This window comes from Sphaeramia orbicularis, chromosome 16, assembly GCF_902148855.1.
Source record: "Sphaeramia orbicularis chromosome 16, fSphaOr1.1, whole genome shotgun sequence".
Taxonomy (NCBI): Eukaryota; Metazoa; Chordata; class Actinopteri; order Kurtiformes; family Apogonidae; genus Sphaeramia; species Sphaeramia orbicularis.
The window spans coordinates 24093549-24117393 of NC_043972.1; the positions used below are offsets into that span (position 1 = coordinate 24093549).

The 23845-nt window shown below is 36.3% G+C and overlaps 1 protein-coding gene across 1 annotated transcript in view; it reads left to right on the plus strand.

Annotated features, from left to right (window-relative positions):
- The window catches only part of LOC115435868 (CUB and sushi domain-containing protein 3-like), a 296702-nt gene that overhangs the window by 58467 nt on the left and 214390 nt on the right, over positions 1–23845 (plus strand). The window contains 2 exon segments of the mRNA XM_030158480.1: positions 9025–9219; positions 21222–21468. Coding sequence (XP_030014340.1) covers positions 9025–9219; positions 21222–21468 — 442 coding nt within the window.

A 23845-nucleotide genomic window follows, 5' to 3' on the forward strand; every position in this document is an offset into this window, starting at 1 on the left:
AAATTATTACAGAGTAAATCATTAAAAAATGTTGCCCTCTAGGATACAGATAATAAGATAACTGATCATTATAACTGATCTTTGGTCAGTTGTGATGGGTTACCTTCCACAGCTTATGATAACACTGCAGACATCTTTATCATCTTCATCATCACAAACTGCACAACGCGTCAGTCTTCATAAATTTCCATTATTTTCAGCAAGTCAGAGACCCTTCGGACTTACTTATATAAAACACAAATATTCAGTGTACACATTCATAATGCAAACCATAGTCAGTCACTGTCACTGTGGTATACCTTTCCTTTTTGTTATGCTGATACACTTAGCTACAATGTACACATGAATATGTATTTGCTGCTCTTTCTTATGGCTGAATATGTGATGCTTGTAGACCCTCTGAGATGATTGAATCATGACTGCAATTAAGTGGATTTAAATCTGCATGCATATGAAGGACACAGTAAAGGACACGGCCAGATGGAATCTAATTTCTCAGCTGCCTGTCAATCTTTTGTCAAGAATACCGGAATGCTAGCCAGCTCCAACTTTCTGTAGATTTTATTACTTATTTGCGTCCTTTCCTAACACGCTCTCACCTTAATACTTTAACCTTAAATGGTTACGCGCCAATTATGAGGGTGAAAAGATACAGGGGTTCCTCTGCAACATGGACAAACAATGGCCTATAGTGTTGCCGAGGTTCAGTGATAGGTGGCTGGTATGCATAGTTCAGGTACTGAGCTGGATGCAATGCTGTCTCTCTCCTGTTGTGTACATTGTGTATTTGCAATAAAATCCTGCTTCCATTCAACATCAACCTGCCCATTCTGTGGAAAAGTCTTTGAATGACAGCTGACCTATAAAAAATAATTTCATCTTTTCTCCCCAAATCATTTCATTTGTTCTCTTTCAATGCTGAATGTCCAGGATGTAACAGTATTTCTATTTCTGTGTGTGTGTGTGTGTGTGTGTGTGTGCGCATGGGCATGGGTTGTGTGCCAGCTGCTCTTCTCGGCGATCAAACATGGGTTAAGTCGGTTGCTCTTTTCCCTGCCTCTATGAAAATCCTGCTCAGCAGCCAGCCACAGAGACAGCTAGAAAGCCGACATGCAGTCTACACAGGCATCTCCTGTGGGGAAAGAGTGTGCACAAATGCTGCCACTCCGTCAAACTTCCATCCTCTTCAAAGGGCTACAGATTCATTAGATATACAGGCGAAATAAATAGCTCAGCCCCAGAGAAATCTCGCACCCAACTACCTCATTTACTAGTTCACATAACTCACTTGTTACTACTGCGATGAGAGATAATGCAAACCAGCCTCATTCCCTCTATTATATATATAACCGTAAGCGAAAAGCATAAATGTTTGTTATGATAACAGATTCCAATACTGTTAAATATTGACTCTAGTTTATATATGTTGACACTTGTGTGCATGTTATTTATGTTTTTATGAATATTTGGAACTGCTGTTTTTAGAAAGAAATCAAGTAAAGTCAGAGAATCTTGACTTGATTAAAATCACTGTCCATAATGTTGTTTGTATTAGGTTCTCTGTAGCATGATAAATAATATCTGCTGTGTAAACTGAATCACCGTATGCCCTGTTTCTATCTTGTAGATTGGGTCATGCTTTGTGAGGGTAAAGGTACTCCAGTGGCTTTGCTTTAGTACTATTTGCCTTTATTTTGCCCACCTTGAAGTGATATTTGTATAAGTTTTCTCAAGATTTAGCTGTAGTATCAGCCCCTTGTGCTTGGGAGCAGCTGTTTTCCCAAGGTTCAGTCAACAATTTATTTTGGGTCCTCCAGACAGCAACACTTGTTGGCTTTGGGCTAACACTGTATCTGAAACATTGATTTCTTTAGGGGTTTCTTCAAACCCTCATAAAAGTAGAAGTTCTTCTTAACTTAATGTTAAGTGCAGACAGTTCCGCAGTCCTCTTTACAAAGTGTCACATTAATTTGCAGTGTGTGGCTCACTGTAATTGAGACATAGTTTTTATTTTGCCTGTAATGAGTAGCTTTAACCACTTGAGTGCTTCAAATATCTGCAACACATGTGAATGATTTTAGGGATCATGACAACTGTGTGAGACATTAGTTATGACTTTCTGTACACCAAAGGGCAATGAGTCAGTGCTGGTATAATTAAAGCAGGGATGCATCTATTACTTTTTAATTAGTGACCTGGGGTGAGTTTCTCAAAACATTAACTTTAGAAAGAAACACTCTTTTGTTCTTCTGTGAAGAACAGTTGCCAGAAAGTAATGATTATAGCAGTGAATGCCTGTAATTTACTAGTATAAGGTGGTATTGGTGTGTTAATATGCATTTTTGTTCTTAATTAATTATTTTATAAACTACGCACATCATGAATATTAATTTAAAAAAACAAATATGTTTTAAAATCTGAAAGATTTTTGTGGTGGGAAGGAGATTTAATTGTTTTCTCTAGAATGCAGAATTATTGAAAAATCAATGAAAAAATCATCCTGTTTTCTTCCTAGAAAATAATTTATGTTATCACATTTTTATTTGACTGAATCCAATCTGTTCAATGCCCCAGCAACATCTGGCAGCTGAAATTAGAGCTCTGTTCAGGGGCAAGCTGAGGTTCGCAGGGCACAGGCTGCTTTTGGTTATGAATAATAATAATAATTATGAGTCGTGGAACTTTTGAGTTTGTTGACATTTCTCAGTCACAACAGTTTAGTTAGACCAGTAGAGTGCACTAGCATGTTTAAGGTTGGAAAAAAGATTAAGAAATAATTGGCGGGTAGAGACGGTGAAAAAGTCAAGTAAAATTAAGTTGTCTTTTAAATGTTCACACAAAAATTTGTAACGAACATTAGATTAGTATCAAAACCAACTTTCTTTGTAACCACAAGGTCACATCCCATGTCTTTTATGTAGTAAATTAACATTTTTTGAACAAAATCAGTACAATGTCAATATGAAACAGTATTTTTGTGCAGTCATTTGTGATTTAGATAAGTGGGGACTGCGGATGAAAATTAGCACTTACGCTAACTCCAGCATATTTACATGTTTAAACTGAAATGGAATGTATAAATGTGTTCATTAATGTGCACTGTCCCGCCTAAATAAAGATACATACATACATACATTTTTACAAGTTTCATTTGTGATTTTAGACTGAATATTAGCTAAAATGTTCTAAATAGTAACATTTTTGTGCATCTTTTCATTATTGTTTAGACTTGAGAATTATTTTTAACTATGAGTTGAGGTTTTTTTTTTTTTTTTTTTTTTTTAAGTCACTTGACATTGATCATTTTGTGAACTGTAGATTTAGGTGTTTAGATTATGTTTTGTGAGTTCTGTAGTGAATAATGTTATTTCCTTTCAAAATCACCAAGAGTCTCACAATCTAAGAGACAAACAGAGGTTTTTCACATTCTCAACTGTTAAATTATAGTTATTGGATTGATGTATGACTGAAAGAACGAGTATGAATAATATGTGGTTGTACACCATGTTCGTGATCTGGTTATTCTCTATCCGTGCAGATTTTATTGAAGCTAAAGTTTTAAATGTACAATAGAACAGTGGATTCAGATGTAATCTCGATCAGACTGTAGGAGCTTATTGCGGACAGTTTCTAAATATTTAGATTACCTCTGATATGTTTAGATACACTTTGTTGAGCTCCATAAATGTGATATTTCAAACAAATGCATTTAAATTTCACAGGCTCAACATAACTCCCTTTGAGACATATTTGCTGTACGTTGCCGGGGATCACGCTGTGCCATGTGGGGATGCATCCTCATTGAAGTCTGTGGTTCAGAGTGAATAATCACAAAGGGCTGAAAAACAGTAGCAGATATTGTACTGTTTCTGGTCATGTATGTAGCCGTTTATGCATAATCTGGACTTTTTAAATAATAAATCTGGGTTGGTATGAAGTAGAATTGCAGGACTGTGCTGTGCGTGCACCATTTTTCAGTCGTCACTATTGTACAATTTTTTTTTTTATTTATGTTTTTTTTCGCAGTCTCTTAGTATTTCATTTTGCTCCTGAACAGCTGGCAGTTGAAGCTGAGGGTTTAAATCGGTTATCAGAGATCATACATATGACAGATGCATGTATGTGAGCATTTACAATTTAATCCAGTTAAGGTAGTAATCGATTTCATGACTTCACATCTGTGTCTGTCAATGACTTCAACTTAATAACCAGGCTGTCATTTTCATCCCTCTGTTTATCTTTCTCTTCCAGACCATCTATTCGTATACCCATCTAGCAAACTGTTTTGAAAGGGAAATTTAGTATAGGTTTTTTTTTTTACTTGCCAGTTGGAATAATTAGTCAAGAACAGATGGCACATATTAAAAATAATAATTACATTTGAATGCATGATCAGACACAAGCTGTAGGTCGGAAAGAACTTCAGCAATTTCAGCTATTTTCAACTTTGGAGCTCACCAGACTTATTAGGTTATATTGATCGCTACCCGCTAATCTTGTTATGCGTCTTAAGTGTAGGATTAAAATATACTGTTTGTCTCTGTTTTAATCAAAATATAACTGATCATATCTGTTTGTGCCCATATAAAGAAAAGTTACACTCTTGTTTATACTAAATATTTATCCATGAATAGTGGTGTTGATTTAGAAAATATCTGACCTGTTTGTTTAATTATTCTGTTGTATCATTCAGAAATACTGCAGTTTGGTACAGTATTAAATATGCAAAAATACTAAAGTTTAATTTAAAGTAGGGCTGTTAAAATGAATGTGCTAACATGGATTAATTAATTAATTAATTAATTCATTCATTCATTCATTTGACAGGGACAATGCATTCAAACACAGTTACAAGTTTGCAGCTGATGTGATGCATATACAGTTTATAGCTAGTGCTAATTCTCAACGTCAGTCCCCTGTTGGGTTCTTCCACAACATTGCAGTACAAGTATAAAATATACATCATTTAAAACAATCATACCATGCATAAAAATATAATATATATAAAATATACATCATTTAAAATGGTCATACCATACAATTTGATAATCCAGTGTTGCATTTATATATGAGGCATTCATTCACTCACTCTCCCACACAATATACACAATATTTACAGAGGAGAATAGTTGTGTTCCATCATCCGTCATCATGATTACTCTGATTAAGAATTTTAACGCAATTAACTCATCTACAGCACAGAATGACTCTGAACGTTTCTGCCAACGCATTTGGGGCAGTTTGTCCAAGTAGAGTTACCGTCACACATGAACAAATGGTCAGTTGATTTGATAGAGACAGACAGCAGAACCAACCCATAAAGATGGAAGACACTAAACAGCATGTTGGCCCTCGGGATAGAAATATGAGGACAAAAAAAAAAACTGAGATGGAACAGTTGACTGACACAAAGTGTTATACACACTCTGCAAGAAGGAGTTTCCAACTTAGAATACCACATTAACGCAAAGCATATGTCAGTCAAGGATTCTGTTAGCACTTTCACTAACATGTTGCCCGGCTTGCGACAAACACGTGCATATATAAGTGCTTATATATTCCCTTCTTTCATCAGTCTGTTTACTCATTCAGAATGAAACACGATTAGTATAGATTAAAAATGAGTTATATTTAATCATGATTAATCAAAATTAATCCACAGCAACCCTGTGATTAATCTGATTAAAATTGTAATTGTTTGATAGTACTACTAAAAGATTTTAATTTAAAGATATGAGTCTGCCTACTTTTTCACATGCGCTGATTCATACATGCAATTTTGCAAAAGTTCTGATTAGTCACTGTTGCGAGGATGAGTCTGTTGTTAATTACCAAAAGGACAAAAGAAATTAGACTGTTATCTGCAAGATGTGCAACAATATTTGACTTTCTGATGCAAAAAGAAGGTCTTTGTCTACTGTAGCTTGAAATAAATGCCTCACTGATCTGGTGCTCATTGACGCACAGGGGAAATCTGACAGAATCTGAATTATGGAGGTCTAATACAGGAGATAAATGGAAGACTTCATTCAGCCAAAAGTTACAGGAACAAGCAGCCCTCCAAGCCTGTTTATCACAACTTACAGTAGATCTCTAAAATTTCACAATCAATCATTCTTCAAGTTGTGTCCTGATCAGAAGCACTTTGGCTCTGTTACAGCATGAGCATAAAACTACAGCATGTGCGGTAATTTCCTGAGAGTTGGTTTCTTGTGGATGATATACAGTACATGGAATGACTTTCATACCATAACTCAAGAATAAAAAAAAGAAATAAAAAAAGGTTGGAACTCAGTGTCTGAAAGCTTGAAATAATAACAAGGTCATACAAGATTAAAACTAAGATTTGATGTTTTGGTAGACTGAAAAAAGGAATCTCTGCAAACATTATTCAATACCTGACTTTTCCTTCTTCACATCTACACCACTCTGTTGTCAAACTTAAATGTGTGACTATTAGGGATGGGTATCTTTAAGATTTTCTTTATTCCATTACTTTGAACTGATACTGCTTATCAATCATGTATTTAAGAATATATCCAGTAAGAGTACAAGACTGTATTATTACTGATTCTTCTTTCAAGCTACTCTAGGATTACATTTCAAACTGATAATAGAATAATTGGGTTTGTTTTCTTATTTATAGTATATATCTGTATGATTAATGTATAATTAATACTTTTTTGTTGTAAAGTACAACAGCATTGATTTTTTTAGACTACCATCATACACCTCATCCTATCATGGACAGCGTTGTGTAAGTTACTTCCAAACAGTAATACATTACAGATTATGTATTACTGTTATTTAAAAGTAATTCCTTACCTTACAGTATTATTGTCTCAGAATTGTAATGTGTCACATGACTCCTGTATTACTTTTGAGTTACATACAGATTCTCATCAAAAATGACACAGTAGAAAGCATGGTTAGGGTTAGTAATGAGCATACATCCATGTTGTGAATGTACTTCTTCTGCCATCTTCACCTACTGGCTGATCATGAACAGGAAGTAGAACTTTCCGGCCGCATTTTTGATTCCTTACGGTCTCACGGTCCTGCTGTTTTGTTTTTGTTTTGTCATTTGAGCAATTAAATTATCAGCGAAAAGTGTGTTGTAAAGCAATTGCTATTGAACATGCACCATGTAAAATGTTACTGAAAATTGATTAGCAATGCCTTACACTACTGCATTACAGCAAAAAGTAATCTGTAACTGTAATGCATTATTTTTGTAATGCATTGCTCCCAACACTGATCATAGATTAGTACTGTGAAACAAATATCATCAATTATTCAATGCAAAAGAAAATAGTTTTTCACTATATTTAACTATGAAAGTGTTTGCATTACTCAAACAGTATTTTGACAGTCTGCTACTTTTCCTGCAGCCTCCAGGTGTCTAATTCCACTTGTTCTAAAATGATGAATGACACATAATGTGGTGCTCTGAGCATTTCACATTAAATGTATGAACTAGCCCATAGTGAAACAATCAACTGGTCAATTTTTATTATTAATTTGTGTTTGAATTTGGCCTCCAGGCTGCTAGCATAGTAGTACATAACATACCAAACCATCCTGATGAGAGACCTGAACCATGAGTCAATGACAAGCCAGGTCTCTAATATAAGTTGAGTAAAAATAATAATGATACATTTCTGGTGTTTATCAAGTAATGTAACTGTAATGTAAATGTAAGGCACCTCTTACACAGTGGAATACCTGTGAGCTTTTATTTTGAAATGATTAAGGGTATATTTATTTCGTAGAAAAGTACATCTCAGTACTTTTAACATCGCAAACATGAGCCAATAAAAATAAGCACTAAGAAAAAAAAGGCCTCTAATACAAGCCCCCTTCAAATAAAGGCCTGGTACCTTCTGCAGATGAGTGAAATAAAGGCCGCAGGTAGTATATTTGGAAAATACAGTGGTCATTATGATTTTAGGCAGCAAAGATCTACAGTTCATGAAGAATTATTTTATGAGGTACTGCTGCAGATGTCCATGTAATGAGCCTGGTTTTACACACGCATGCATTACCGAGACAAAAACTCAGTGTTTTTATGCTCTTTTGGCGAAAGTATTTTGAGACGTATTCAGCTGTGGCAGCCTCCCGGTCTGTAGTTAATAGAAAACACTGAGCTGTCACCTGTTCATTTACCTGTGGACATAGTATTGAACTTATCAATGAGCAGAATCCTTTTTGGGCTTTCTTTTAGCTATTACTGTAGACAGGGGCGCTGCTACCAATTGTGGGCCTCATGAAAGGTAAACACTTTGGACCCTTCATAAAATTTAGTATCTTGTTGATCTGTCAGTCACACCGGGGGGTGGGGTGTGTGTGTGTGTGTTCCATACATGCCGTCACTTACGCCAGCATGAAACTAAACTGAACCTTAATGTACTTTCAACGTCCAACTCTTGACTTCTGTGTCTCTCTTATACAGCGAATCTTACACCAAATTTTCACAACTTCTAGCCTATATCCATTGGACCCCCTCCACTGCTCTACGGACCCCCCACAAATGCTGGGCCCCGTGCATTTGTCATGTTTGCCCCACCTTATCAGGGCCCCAGATTGTATCTACATATTGCTGTAATTTTCTTCTAAAATTATAGAAAAACGCCATCACACTACCCAAGCCTAAGTGTTATTCCCATGTTCATAATATGGACATACAATGGATGAACAGGAGGACAGTACAAATACTATTGATTAATTTTTATTTGCACAACAGTATTGATAAGCACTATAAAGGTTAGCGTGGACTATAATTGTATCTGTGATGGCTCTTGTAGTGCTTCAGTTTATTTTGTACAATGGTATTTTTTAAAAGTGTCTATCTTCTTTCCTATGTCATATCAAAAAGTGTGTCTTGGAGGACATTAAAATTATGATCTGGAAAACTATGTTAGAATGATTTGGGGCAGATACCTGTTTAAAACATCATACAAGGCTTCAAAATATTTGTCCACATTATTTTTCTTAATGGAGGTATTGTCTCTTCCCATTTTACAGAACTGAGGAGCAGCTCATGTGGAAACCCTGGAGTTCCACCCAAAGGCATCCTGAATGGGACTCAGTTCAACGTCGGTGACAAGATTCGCTATAGATGTGTCACGGGTTACGTCCTGGATGGACATTCACTTCTCACCTGTGTCACCAACGCAGCCGGCGTGTCGGTGTGGGACTTTCCTGTGCCACTCTGCAGAGGTGAGGATGTTTTATTGCTGAAAATATTTCCCTATCTTTCTTTACCTGGTGTTACAACTGGTGCAGTCAAAATCAGTTTTTACTCCCTGCTTTGACGTGTATCTGTGGGGTTTAGAGTACTTGATGAAATCTACTATGGGGTCCCCTTAAGAAATCTAAAACAAGCAGGTGATTGGTTTGTTTTGACCTCTTGCTGTTTGATTTCCCTAATATAGTTAGAGTTAATTGCTGTGTGATGATTGACAGTTGGAAGGATTTGTGACTCAGTCGCTGTTTGCCCTGCAGATGCAGTCATTTATGGAGGAGGTTTTTTCTTAACCTATAGATTTGATTCCTAACTGATGGGCTGATATTACTAACGTTGCAGTCGTTGATTAAGATGATGAAATGTTAATTATAAATCCCTGTAGGGCACATGGAAATGAGTCATACTGTATGGCTGTACCCATGTTGTAGAAGATACGAGCGCTAATATGTTGGAAGTTTTAATGATTTGTTGTCATTGAATCGTTCCGTACCAACTTACTGAGGCGCTTCCACTTCAGGTCATGGATTTTTTTTTTTTTTTTTTTTTTTTTTTTTACATTTTCTCCTCTGAGCTAAAATTTTATCATTAGTATGCATATTTTAATACTTGGCAGTTGTCTATTGGGTTGAAATTTAATGCGAACATCCAAGAAACCCCAAGGATCATTGGCTTTGAATGACCGAATTCACCTGCCATCAAATCACACTGTTATAGACCTTCTATTTTGATGACCTGTTTGCTTTTCCGGCTAAAATGCGATCGCACTCACATCTCCTGGTACCCTCCTAGGCAATGATAATAACTGTTTTTGAGCATCATGTGTCTTTGTTTGATTGTTGACATTCGAGAGAAGAAAAGAAACAAAGGCAGAGTTATGGGGAATGACATGCAGCAAAGGTCACACAGACCAAGAGTCAAACCACAGATGTTTCAGTCCATGGTTGGCACCCTCAACCACTGAACTATTTCACATAATTAACGATCATCTCACATAGCACGGCAACTGGCTCCCTAATACTGAAATATTTTCAAAGCTTAGAACCGAAAAATAGCATGAACACAGACAATATAAGAGCACAGAGAGAGGTAACGCTATCTATATTTCAAAAGCATTGCTTGGGGTTATAGATTAATTGGAACATTTAAAGATTATTTTTTGACATTCTTTCTAACATTTCTCGGCTTAAAGATGCTTTAAATGGTATTTTTGTCTCAGGAAGTGCTTCTGCTCAAGAATCCAGGGCACAGATGATAAAGACCATGGTGTAATGATTATTTATTTTCTGTCAGCTGAATTATGGAATCACAAAGTGCCTTTAGTGCTGTGCTGTTCATAGCTTGCTGCTTTGGATGACACCTGTCGTTCCACTGACACAAATTCCTATAAATGTAAAAAGCCATTATGTTGTTAAGAATATGGTCTTGCTCAGTTCAACCATACTCTATAACAGCTACAATAGCTCATTTATCAGTGTTGCTGCACTGTCTGAAATGCTGCAGTGTCTGTACACAGAACCGAGAGTAATGGTTTGCAATAACTGCTCCAAAATAAGGGATTTGCCTTCTAATATAAAATGAGGGAAGCTCAAAGAAATGCTCACTGACCGTGGGTTTATGGGGAAGTGGCCTGAAAACTATTTTGATCTATAATCACAGGGAGAAGATTACCATAGGCATGTTAGACTTCAGTCAGGGTTAAAAGCTTATCTAAATCTCTGTTTGTGCATTTTCAAATTTGTGTCTCTTGGTTTGGATTTGTACAAGGTAGAAGGCTTGAAAATATTAGAGATTTGGGTATTTAATACAAAAACCTTATACATCTCAAGCACAGGCAACACTATTGTGTAAGTGTTAACTGTGCCAACCTCCGTCTTCCTTAGCTCATCCCAGTAAGAGCATCTGCCATTTTTATTTTGAGCCAAAAACAATCTTGACAGTTATTTCTGATGATTTTAGAGACAGCCAAGGATAAATAAACATTGGCCCAAAGCTCTCTAGGAGAGGGGATTCAAAGCCATTCTTATACAGATCATTGCCTTCCAATATAACAAAATGTCTGTCCTTGTGTTGCATACTGCCTTATGGTGAAATAACCTGCTGACTTCATACACCAGTCTTTAAATGATATACTGAGAAATAAAGGTCTTGCACCATGAAGAAGAAGAGTGCATTGATCTCATATGTTATTTTTTATATTAAAAAGCAGCATATACCTACATGTCTCAATTAAATGAAGTATTTTTGCTGGTGAACTGCTAGCTCTAAGATGTGCAAAGTCATCTAAACAGAAGTAGGGATAAACTGAAAGAAGTCAAAGATTTCCGTCTCCCATCTTAATATACAATCCTAAGCAATCCCAAAGCCAGCAGAGCAAATTTGCTCAGGCCAACTCATTCTTAAGTGCACAGCACAGCAAAAACGAAATGGTTCAGCATATGTTTGAGAAATGACAAGCTTGGAGGAAACAAAAAGCTGCAGATGGAGGGTTCCTTTCCATTTAAGGATGGTGTTAGCCTCTATTGCCAGGGGCCAGGAACATCACTGTTTCTGGGGCCCGGGCACGGCTTGAGCCACACTCTCTCTCTTGTCTAAATCCGGCCCAGCTCCTGTATGTGGGCAGATGGTTCTTTGATCTTATTTCCTCAGAGATCCTGCCCTTTCTGCTCATCACCAATTGTTTCACACTAAACACACAACACAAAATCTCTCTCTAGTCCTCTGTTCAACCCCCCACCATCTCCCAACACCTTACTCTTTCAACCAGTTACCTTCCTTTGTTGCACTCTCTCTCTTTCATCTTTGTCCCAGTTCCCTTCCCATCACTCTCCATCTCCCAAAGTCGGCTGAGTTTACTGAGGCTGTTTCAGCTGAAGAACTGAGGGGCAGAGTAACAGAAAAAAAAAAAAAAAAAAAAAAAAAAATCATGTCAATAATAATAAAGGGCTGTTTACCCCAAATTTTGTACAACATTGAACCTAATTTATTCAATTAAAAATGGTCTCTGCAGTTTGAGGTTTAACATGAAAGACAATATGGAAAAAGTAGCATATTTTTTGCAGTATTTCTTTTCCTTTATTAATATCCTTAGAAAGAAATCATGCCAATGTTATTTCACAGAAATTACCTGCATATGGACTAGTATTACAGTATGTTTTATTTTATTACAATGTAATAAAATATTGTTAATTGACATAATTTCAAAATGGTAAAAATGTTACTTAGGAATTTCATTTTGCAATAACATCCACTAACTAAATTCAGAATATCAGCTAGTTTTGAAGACAGCGTTAGTCTTCATGGTGAGGTTTAACAAAAGACACCAGGGGTGTATTGTTTAATACAGGAAAAGTCTTCAAAGATGTAAGTAAAAAAAAAAAAGACTCAGTATTTATTGAAGACCCTGTTTCACTCAATAATAAGTGCTTTTAAGTGTTGGTTCACTGTTATCTTTGAGTTTCACTGTGTAGAATGATGTCTGTATAGTCAGTCACTTTTAGAGTCCAAATGTGTTATTGCAGTTGGAGAACATTTAAGTTAAACATTTTTTTAATGAGCCCATGGAGGTTTTTGTGGAAAAAAAACTTATTAAACTATAATTATTAATACTATTTTTATTAGTATTCTAACATGACATAAAACATAACTAAAATGCTTTTCTTACCTAAACCTAAACCCCTATAGCGGTTTGAATGGGATCTCTGGTCCTCGTTGACAAAGTTGTGAATTGCATCAGAAAATACATTTCCTTGCAACAATATTAAATATAGGCAGCATTACATTAATAACACAGTATTTCATTGGAGTTATAGTTTAATTATATAACAATGTAATTTGGGTTAGACAAGGTTGATCAATACTGTCAAGTTTCAAAGTTTTTATTATTAGACAGACTATAATTCCTATTCTTTACTTCCTTAACAATTCTATGAGAAAACACAGTACCTGTAGTTATTATGATGCTATGATGATAAGTGTTTAAAGAAACTGGAGATGAAAAGGTTGGATGAAAAAACAAAAAACAGTCAACTCCTTGCATGAACGGCTGAACACAAATAATGGCTATTCTAATCGTGAGTTCCCCCCCTTCCTCCCACGAGCCAATTTCGATTCCTTCCATTTAAATTGTCTCTGGACATTCATTAAACCAGGCAATGAGACAGCAAACGGGGACACTGTGGTAACATGAGAATATGGTCTATTGATACACTGTCATTCCCGCTGCCAGCCACTGCCCAACAGAACAGGGAAATTAGGACACAGGAAAGCCTTGATCCTTTAAAATACTGTCTTATAATCTGGTCGGACCAAATGAACAGGTCTCCTTCTGCTGCCTATTAACGTTTCTATTGTACAAATTCAGAATTATATGACAATTTGGCAACATTTTTCAGCTCAAGAGCTTCCAGAAATCCTTATGTAAAATTCATAACAGTAATAATGCACAAATTTGAGTCATTTGGATTAAGGATTGGGACTCCCACACAAGCGCACATATTCAATATTGTTTGATTTTAAGAATATAAAAAGATGGGGATTGTTTTTGCTAAAACTAAAACGAGAACATCTTGATACTTTGATGTGTCTCTGTGAGCGATGCTGCGGTTCAGTGTCGTTCACAGAATCATCGTCCTCTTGACTCATGATTCATTTACAGCCTGGAATCATGTCAAGATGGTCACTGTACTAAAATGACCCCCAGAATTATATATGATGCATTATGAGTTTCCTCTCCTTCCTGCACCATTACCGATCTTACTATTTCTCAACCTTATCAATGTTTAACATGACTTGCAGCTTAGCCAATGAGGGACTTACTGTAGACACAGTGACTGCCTATGCATTAACACAGGGATTATTACAAAGGAAAAACCTAAGGTAGTGTAGAAAATTATACACGAGTTCCTTGCCTTTTCTCCTTGGGGGTGAATATTTCTTAGTAGAAAGACAAGTGTTTTATATCTGATCAAAGTCAAGGAGAGAGAGGCTTAATCCTTCCTCAAGTAGCATTAGATTGCTGATGCTGGGGATGTAAATGAGCTCAGCTAAAGCAGTCATAATCCTCACCACCATCTTTTTTTTTTTCGTTCTTAACACTGCCACCATTTTTAATGGAGACAGATCCCTCTTCATCTTTAAATCCAGAGCATGCTCTAATGATTTGCTAAGGAACACATTGCCCAGCATTCATTGCCTCTTTTATGTCATTAAACCTTGTTGGCAAACTGTACCTCAAATGCTGCCATGCATCCCAGGAAATACAGTAGAATAATAGTTGGCTTCGTATGAATTTTGGGATCCATAACACACTATTTAGCGGAAGCACTTTCAAAATCTTTTAAGCTGCAAAGCTTCAGACAGCAGTTTGATGTTTCCATGAACAGGTACTTCTGAAAGAAACTACTCTGAAATCTGCATTGCATCTTTTTTACAGAAATGAAACACTACCCTGAATCTACCCAATTCTGTGTATTTTAATTGGCTACAACTAATGACAGAATATTGAGATATAAATTAGATAGCTAAGATTAAACGTGGCTATATAAATCTCTCATGTCTTAAAGGATGCTCTGTGCACAAATTAATCCATACAATGCAAACCAGAGACTGACATAATTAATTAATTAATTAATTAATTAATTAATTAATTAATTAATTAATTAATTTATTTTAGGGCTGTCAAAATTAACGCGTTATCGTAGATTAATCTGCTTAAAAATTTTAACGCAAATAACCCATCTACAGTGCAGAATGATGCATTTGGGGCAGTTTGTCCAAGTAGAGTTGCCAGCGTGCATGCACAAATGAGCAGTTGATCCGGTAGTGACAGGCAGCAGAAACAACCCATAAAGATGGAAGAAACTAAACAGCACGTTGGCGCTCTGGATGGAAATATGAGGACAAAAAACAAACAAACACAACAGTTATTTCAAGTTGTTTTGTGGAAACTGTTGAAGGTGTTTAATAAACACATTAAGTACATATACATTCCATTTGTTTCTTTGCTCATGCAAAATAAAACGCAATTGATATAGATTAAAAATCAATGATATTTAATTGGGATTAATTGAATTTAATCCATAGCGACCCTGTGATTAATCTGATTGAAAATTGTAATTGTTTGACAGCACTTATTTATGTATTTATCTAACAATTTATTAAACACTCTCTTTAAATCGTCCATGCATGGTGTTACTGTTCTTTCCCTACATTATCAGATAACTAATATTGCCACTTATGTGTAACAGCTGCTACAGTTACATTTTAGAGTAAGTTTTCCCAAATAAATTGGATGTTATCTGTATAGAGAGGGGCTTTGGGACACTATGCTATAAAATGTATTCATCATTACAGTTGTGTTTAAGCAAACAGTCAACTGTTATATATGTATCTCAGTCTAAGTAACCCAGTTGGATACATTACTCACATGGGAGTAATGATCCCAGTCTTGTAATAAGTCATGCATAAAAGAATTAAAGTTGCCATAATTACTTTTACGATTACAAGACTAAACTAAAACATTGAGGCATGTTTTCCTTTGTACCGTTTGTTCTTGTCAGTCATGCACATGGCTATTTGCTTCCTCTGAGTAAGTTGAATGAGCAGGAAACATGTCTGTTTTCACAGCAACCACTTCAGAGAGAAAGATGAAGAGGCTTTTTTTTAGCTTTATATTCTGGTCTACAAAGATCTGAGGAGGAAAAATGCCTTTTATTTTTGTTTACAGTGTGTAGAAGAGTCTCTTCATTTAGTTTTTTTTCTGATGGAATCATCTGCCACAGAGGCTGCATTGTGTCCTTTGTGCCTTCTAGTCAAACCTCAGAACATAAACAGTGCATGTTTGACGGCCTGTGGTTTCTGCTTGAAACCATATGAGCCTCAAGGCTTAACTTAATTTACTCTTATCTGAGTGTTATTGCTACTGTGTTGATATTTGATTTATTAATATATAAAATTTCATATGAAGCTGCCAGTCGCTAGCAGAAACCCTGCAGGTTCTTTGACAGGTTTGCTAGATACTTTGCATTTACATTTTCCAATATAAAATAAATGGACTTGAATGCATCTGCAGATCAGTTTGGGTGCTGATTTGATGCCGATTAGGTCTCCTGTGAGTTGAACCTTTTTAGCTACATTTTGTCCACCAACATAATTTTTACCTTGTTTAATATGCTTTTTAGGTTTTTATGAATTTTCAGTATTCATCATTAACTTTTCAAAACCCTGATGCTTTAGATTGTAATCAATACACTCTCTGCCTTTGCCTCCAGACCTTGAACAGCTGTGAAGTGAATGACATTAAGCAATGTCCCCATAGTAATCAGTAAAGTTCAGTCTCACACATGATGAGGATACTAATGCAGACCTCAAGTTCTTTAGTGAGGTTCACAATGTCTTATTTTATGTACAAGTATTAGTGATCTGTGAAGGTTTTTGTAAAACCGAGACTTAATGTGCCCAATGTGGATCATATTAGGGCCAATTTAGCTTCAGCTTCCATGGTAAAATACCATTAATTATCTTGTCAAAGGTCATAATATTTTATTTCACAACAGTTTTTCTATACATATAAGAAAATTGAGTTTTCTGTTCATTTTATGACACTATTGCAATATAAGCCTGATAATAGTTTAATAATATACATGCACCATACAAAGTAGAGTAATTTATTAGCACTGAACACTGAAACATTAAAATAAAAACACAACTTCCCTGCTATAGTGTCTGAAGTAATATTTCTATAGTTTTCAATATTTCTGGTTTCCAGCTCTGGGCTGGATCTACTAAGATCCCAATTTGCTTGTGTGCGCAATCAAGAATTTTGCATGTGGGGTTGAATCGCGGTTTGTGGGTGATTTACTAAGATTGTCTGCACAAATTACAACAGGTGCACAGTCTTGGAGACCACCCTATTTAAATGAGGATTTTGTGTGTGCTACTGGTTGTTGTCATGGAGAAACTGTTCTGGGATACGGGAGCAGGTCTTTTCGGACCCTGGACGTTTGGAGCATGAGACGTCCTGGGTTTGAAACATCTGGCACCCTGGGATACACCAGCACTAATGCCAACAGTGCGCTGGAATGATCCAGACGCAAGGGCAGCAGCGCCAGATTCATTTTAGAGGTGGGGGGGCCGTGGGGGTTGTTAGATTGAATGACTGTCAGGCACACATAATGTTGTCACACTGTAGCCTAATGTCAGTGTGTATTTTTAATAACAATCATGAGATGAAGTGGAAAAGCAGCATCTGGGACAACAGTCCCATAAAGTGGGTGTGTGTGCGCGTGGTGAGGTATACGTCTAAATTATTTTTCCTTCCGTCGTTCCAAAAATGTTCACACAAGGGTGAAAAATGCGTTCTCTGCGTCTTGTGTCATTGTTTCGATGTCTCCTTACGACCAAAACCTCAGCTGTGTGTGCGCAATAACGCACATAAACTGTTTGCACCTCCCTTTGAGACGTGTTAAGTATAGATGCAGTTTCTATGAGCAAAATGGCTTTTGAGTTTGATAAATCACTTTGCGTATGCTAAATTAATATATATACATTTTCTCCTCCCAGCACACACACAACTGCATGTAAACGCCCCATATTGTATAGTCATTGTGACAAACATATTAACTAATAATAACAATAATAATAATAATAATAATAATAATAATAATAATAATAATAATAATAATAATAATAATAATAATAATGGATTATATTTCTATAGCGTTTTTGCAGGCACCCAAAGCACTTTACATTATTGATCCATCATTCATTCGCTCTCACATTCACACTCTGGTGCAGACGCGCTATTTTGCCCCTTTGAAAGATGCAACCCTCAGTGTGCAGTGTTAGTAAATCAGTTTGTACATTTTGTACATTTGTAAATGTGCAAACTCATTGCACATGTTTTTGAAAACGCATAGCTTTAGTAGATCTAGCCCATTGCATACAAGTTTCAGGATAGTTAAAGAATCAATGTAGCATAAACTATTGAAATGATCTACTTGAATCTTGAAAGGTCAAATAAAAACCCAAGGTAAAGAAAACTGAAGACTGCCTGTGAACATTTTTCTATTAAAGATGCTGTGAAAGCAGAGCAAGAATAAAGAATAAATTCATGATCAGATGTGATATTGCTGAACCAGGGTCTTGGCTCTCAATAGCGCAACCACTGGAACTTAGTGGAGGTCATATTTTGTCCCTCAAACATTGTATATTTGTATATTTTCTATTTGTAAATTGTTACATTTATTACCAAACCACTTAAGCACAATGATCTTCATCAAATGTCAGAAGAGTGTGTTTAATGCTCTGACAGATTTTGACTTTGTATCAAAATCAAAATGTACTTTTCAGACACCATGATGCTTGGAATAATGTGTATTATAGCTCTCTGAATGTGTTATGAGCTTGAGGGCATGTGTTTATGGGTGTCAGGCAGATAGTATTAGCACCTGTTTAGAGAGGAGATGGAAGAGATGGAGGAGTCACTTAAAAAAGCTGATGTATCTGTGCCTCTTTTTCAGTGTTGTACCTTTGTACCTTTTCCTTTTCATTTCTTTCTTTTATGTTTACAGAATCCTGAATTAGACTCCCTTGTCTAAGGCCTTTTGTACTGTGTACTCTCCATGTCCTGTACATTTTCACTTTGTTGTGTTGTTTTTCCCTCCTTCCTAACACTTGCCCCCTCTTCTTACATAATAATTCTCCACCACCTCTTTCTTTCTCCAGTTCCCTTGATGAGCAGAGGACACTTTTCATTGCCCCCCTGTCTGTCATCAAGGTTAAAAAGTGATATGGCTCCTTTGGTCAGGCTCTGCAGCACTTTAGAGTTAAGTTTAATTGTAGCCTATAGCTGATAACTCTACAAGTCTGCTGGGCCCTCTCTGAATTGTCAGCTTCATCATTTGGAGAGGAGAGTGTACCTTTGATAGTCAGGATACATTTTGTCTGGTGCATAATAAAATGATTCACAGCAGAAACAAATCAAGATTCCACACAATTCTGTTGTGACAAGGCTGCAGGCATTCAACAAATGGTGTCCCGCCCTTGGTGTAGTCTACAAATGAGTCTGCCCTTGATATGAATCATATATATGTGGACATCATTGATGTCTGACACCGTATCAATTTGCCATCTCTGCCCTTTCCATAAGGTCTTTGATCAATTGCTATGCTTTTCCTAATGTGTCAAAAGACATGGATCAAGTTAACTAGCAGCCCCTGATCTCCCTTCTTCTCCCCTTTTTTCTTTATCATCTTTTGAATTTCTTACACCCACTTCCTTGTTCCTTGACCAATCGTGTAATGCAGCATATAGGAATGTTTCAAGGCTGGCAGCTCTGACAGCCGTGAGTTGAGCGCTGAGCCATCAAAGGTTTCAGCTGGCACAGCTGAGTGTCACATATTAGTCTTAAATGATGTGAAAACTGTGAAAGCCCTGCCATCATTAGAATTCTTGAGGGTGAAAAAAGGCATACAGGGATCGAGGGGAGGATGGTGAGTAATAGTAGGAAGATCTAAGAGGAAGTGAAAGGGGAAAGAGGTGGAGAGATGTAAGAAAGGGTGGGGGAGAAACAGGAATGTGACGTGGAGTGAAAAGGAGCAAGCCACTGTCACGGTAGAGTGCATTAACATGCAACTGATGAGCCAAGTTCCTCACACTGGAAAAATATACAATTTCACAGTGTTATAAGCCCTGTTGATCACCACTTATTTATTTCCTGAATCATGAGTGGTTCAAATAAATGAGAGAGGAAAAAAGCAAAAAAGAAAGAGTTAAGACTTTATCTGAGGAAACTGTGGCAATCAAAATACAATTAATTGGTAAATATTTCTGTCTATTGTTACTTGATGGAATGATTTATAGAATGAATAGTCTCATAATTGCAGTAGATTTACCCATAGATATTGGGCCTTATATAGTGTGGATCCATGAAAAACAAAATGAACATAATTATTGCTTAGAAAGGCAAAACAGTTACTTTAACACTGTTTTGTCAGTTCTTGAGTACACACACCAAAATCTAATCACTTCTAGGTATTCATGCTGGAAATATATCTACCATGTTCCATAAAGATTGATGTGTCTGTTGGTGATTTCATGCAGGTCACACACAGGCATAAACATCAGTGAAACAATGTGGTCCTTCAGAGGCATCCGTGCACCTTGTTTTTCATTTTTACCTTTATAGTTTACATATATTTCTTCTACTCTGTGGTATAGATTTTGGCTTATATTTTCAGCATAATTTTGTGCGATAGTTTTTATATACAGTCTTTCTTTTTGCACTATATGAATCTGCCACTAAACAGAACAGAGCTGCTAAACTGATTTTCTATGTACCTGAAACAGTGACATTACAGATCTATTCTATTCTATTCTATTCTATTCTACTCTGTTTTGTTCTATTGTATTGTATTGTATTGTATTCTGTTCTACTGTTCTACTCTGTTGTACTCTGTTTTGTTCTATTCTATTCTATTCTATTCTATTCTATTCTATTCTATTCTATTCTATTCTATTCTATTCTATTCTATTCTATCTGTTCTATTCTGTTGTACTCTGTTTTGTTCTATTCTATTCTATTCTACTCTGTGCTGTGCTGTTCTATTCTATTTTATTCTACTCCATTCTGATCTGTTCTGTTCTGTCTGTTCTACTCTACTCTACTCTACTCTGCTACTCTATTCTACTCTGTTCTGTTCTATTTTATTCTACTCTACTCTTTTGTGCTCTATTCTATTCTACTCTACTCTATTCTATTCTATTCTATTCTACTCTACTCTACTCTACTCTATTCTACTTGATGTGTTTAAACGTACTGTGTATCCTTCAGCGTCCGTTTCCTCAACCTCCACAACCATCATTGATCCTGTTTGTTTTCATATGGACGGACAGGTACAGATGTTTCTCAGAGCCAGTTCTCACTTCACCCTCCATTCCCTCTTCTTTTTTTTTCTCTCTCTTTGGTGACTGACAGCGGAGGACACGTGCGGTGGCACCCTGAGGGGCTCCGGCGGCCTCATCTCCAGCTTCGATTTCCCCAGCAGTGACTCCCCCGGTGCTGGTGGAGGCGGAGGTGCTGGAGGTCTTGGCAGCAGCGGGGAATGTAAGTGGACCATCCTGGCAGATCCAGGGGACACCATCTCCCTCGTGTTCACTGAATTTCAGATGGAGGAGAAATCGGATTATCTGGAAGTAGAAGGATCTGAACCGCCAACCATCTGGTGAGTTGAGTTGTAACAGGGAGTGATACCTGCTATTACCTATGTTGTATCAGAAGAACACACAGTTGTTAAATAAATGCTTTTACAGCAACAGCAGGTATGTATATATGAGTTTGTGGGCATGTTGTACAGTGTTGACAAGGTGTTTTTAACCCATAAACACCCAAACATCCACCGTCAACCAAAAGCATCTACTGATCTAAACTGTTGATCCATTAATCCTATAAATACATGTAAATAATTGGTGTAAAATGCAGTTTATCATCTTTTCATGGTCATCAGATATGACCCATTTGGATGTTCAGAGGCTCCGTAGTGAACATGGAAACACCGTCATCTTCTACAACATTGATTCACCAGTACAACCCATGGAGTTGGATCAATGACAGTGGACGGACACTTGGTTTATGTTCAGTCAATGATATATTTTACTGAAAAAGTCACCTTTTCTTCATTTTTTTTCTGTTGTGATATAATAACCTTTGGCTTTACTCTGAGCTTTTATTTACATTTATGTGATCAACAAATTAAACATAGGAAAACAGGTGATTTTCACTGGAAGAAATGCTAAATTCAGAGGATAATATTATAATAAGTGGTGATAAATCACATAAGAAAGGTTAAATAGAGGGAAAAATTCATTTGGGAACTGAAACAAAAGTCACACTGGGTCCTTGTGGGTTAAGAAGAGTATTCATAATATGTGACAGATATATTAGTGAGCTTGTAGCTTTGTTTTCATAAAGGATCTAAGCCATTAATTGGTTTGGAGGAAAATAAGAAGTATTTATTTGTGCTAAAAGAAAACTACAAGAAACTTATCCTGTAAGAAAACAGAGTCTAGACTGGTCCTTTGAGAGTTTCAAGTGCCTTATGCAATTTAATATGGATTTCATTCACAGAAAATTGAACATTCTATGTTTATAATCCAAGTGTCTGTACAGTACAAAGTCAGACCATCTTTATTTGTGTACTGAGACCAAATGAGCTAAAAACTCAAGTAGTGTGTAAAAATAAATGCTCTGGGAAAGTCTAAGGATTTAATCAGTTTCTTTACTCAAGTAAAACAGGGTTCCTGTGGGGTCTACGTTGAAATCTACATTAAATACCTTAAAAAAGTCTTTAAAAGGCATTAAATTTGATATGGTAGGTCTTACGTTATGTTGCCATGAACTTGTATGCTGTATTGTGTTTAAATGTGTATGTTAAATGTCTGAACTGCAAAGAAAGTAACGTTAGTCTACTCAGTTCCACCTGTTCCAACCTGAGTATTTATATTGAAATTAGGAACCGATTGTGGCTAACTTTGCAGCCCTCAGTGAGAAATGATCACAGAAGTGTAAAGTAAGCATGAGGAAGTGCAAATTAAAAATGCCTTGTTGGAGAAAAGATCATTCTCCACCTGGTTCACATGAGTTTTCCTAAATTCTAGTAGTCACAATTTTTTTGCCAGTACAGCCATGAAATAGGCTGCGAAATGGGCATTAAATTTTGTTCTAAGTAGTCTTAAAAAGGTCTTAAAAGTCTTAAATTTAACTTGTAGAAACCTGTCGGAACCCTGTAAAAGTACAAGCTCTGAAATGCACCCAAAGAGTAAAACTAAAAATGATCAGAAATTAGATGAAGATTAGATGAAATGTTACTGATCCCACAACGGTGAAATTCACTAGTCAAGGCAGTAACAGGATAAAGTGCAAAAAAACAAACAAACAAACAATACAAAAATAGTAATGATAATAATAATAAAAGTAATAAGTAATAAAACTTTATAGGCTATATGTTCATATTTACTTAAAGAAGTAGAATTGTAGTATGTCAGACAGTAGTATTTAGTTTTAGTAGTGGAAGTATTTTATAGTAGTATTAGTATTTCTACATTTCCTCTGACTGTTTGCATGCAAACTTAACTGAACCATCCATGTCACTATTACTGTCCTGGTCTCTGACATCTCATTACATAGACAGCACCTTTGTTCATGGTCTAGTCTCCCTCTCTTGTCTGTTTTGTCCTGTTTTTATGTAATAGTGATGTTGTGAAGGCAGTCTGTGATGCAAATTTAACCCATAAAGACCCAAACATCCACCGGCAACCAAAATCATTCATTGATCTAAAATGTTTAATATCTGTTGATCCACTAATCCTATCAATACATGTAAATAATTGGTGTAAAATGCAGTTGGTCATCTTTTCATGGTCGTCAGATATGACCCATTTGGATGTTCAGAGGCTCTTTAGTGAATGTGGAAACACCGTCATCTTCTACAACATTGATTCACCAGTAAAACCCATGGAGTTGGATCAATGACAGTTGATGGACACACTGGATTTATGTTCAGTTAATGATATATTTAGCAGAAAAAAAATAATGCTTTTCTT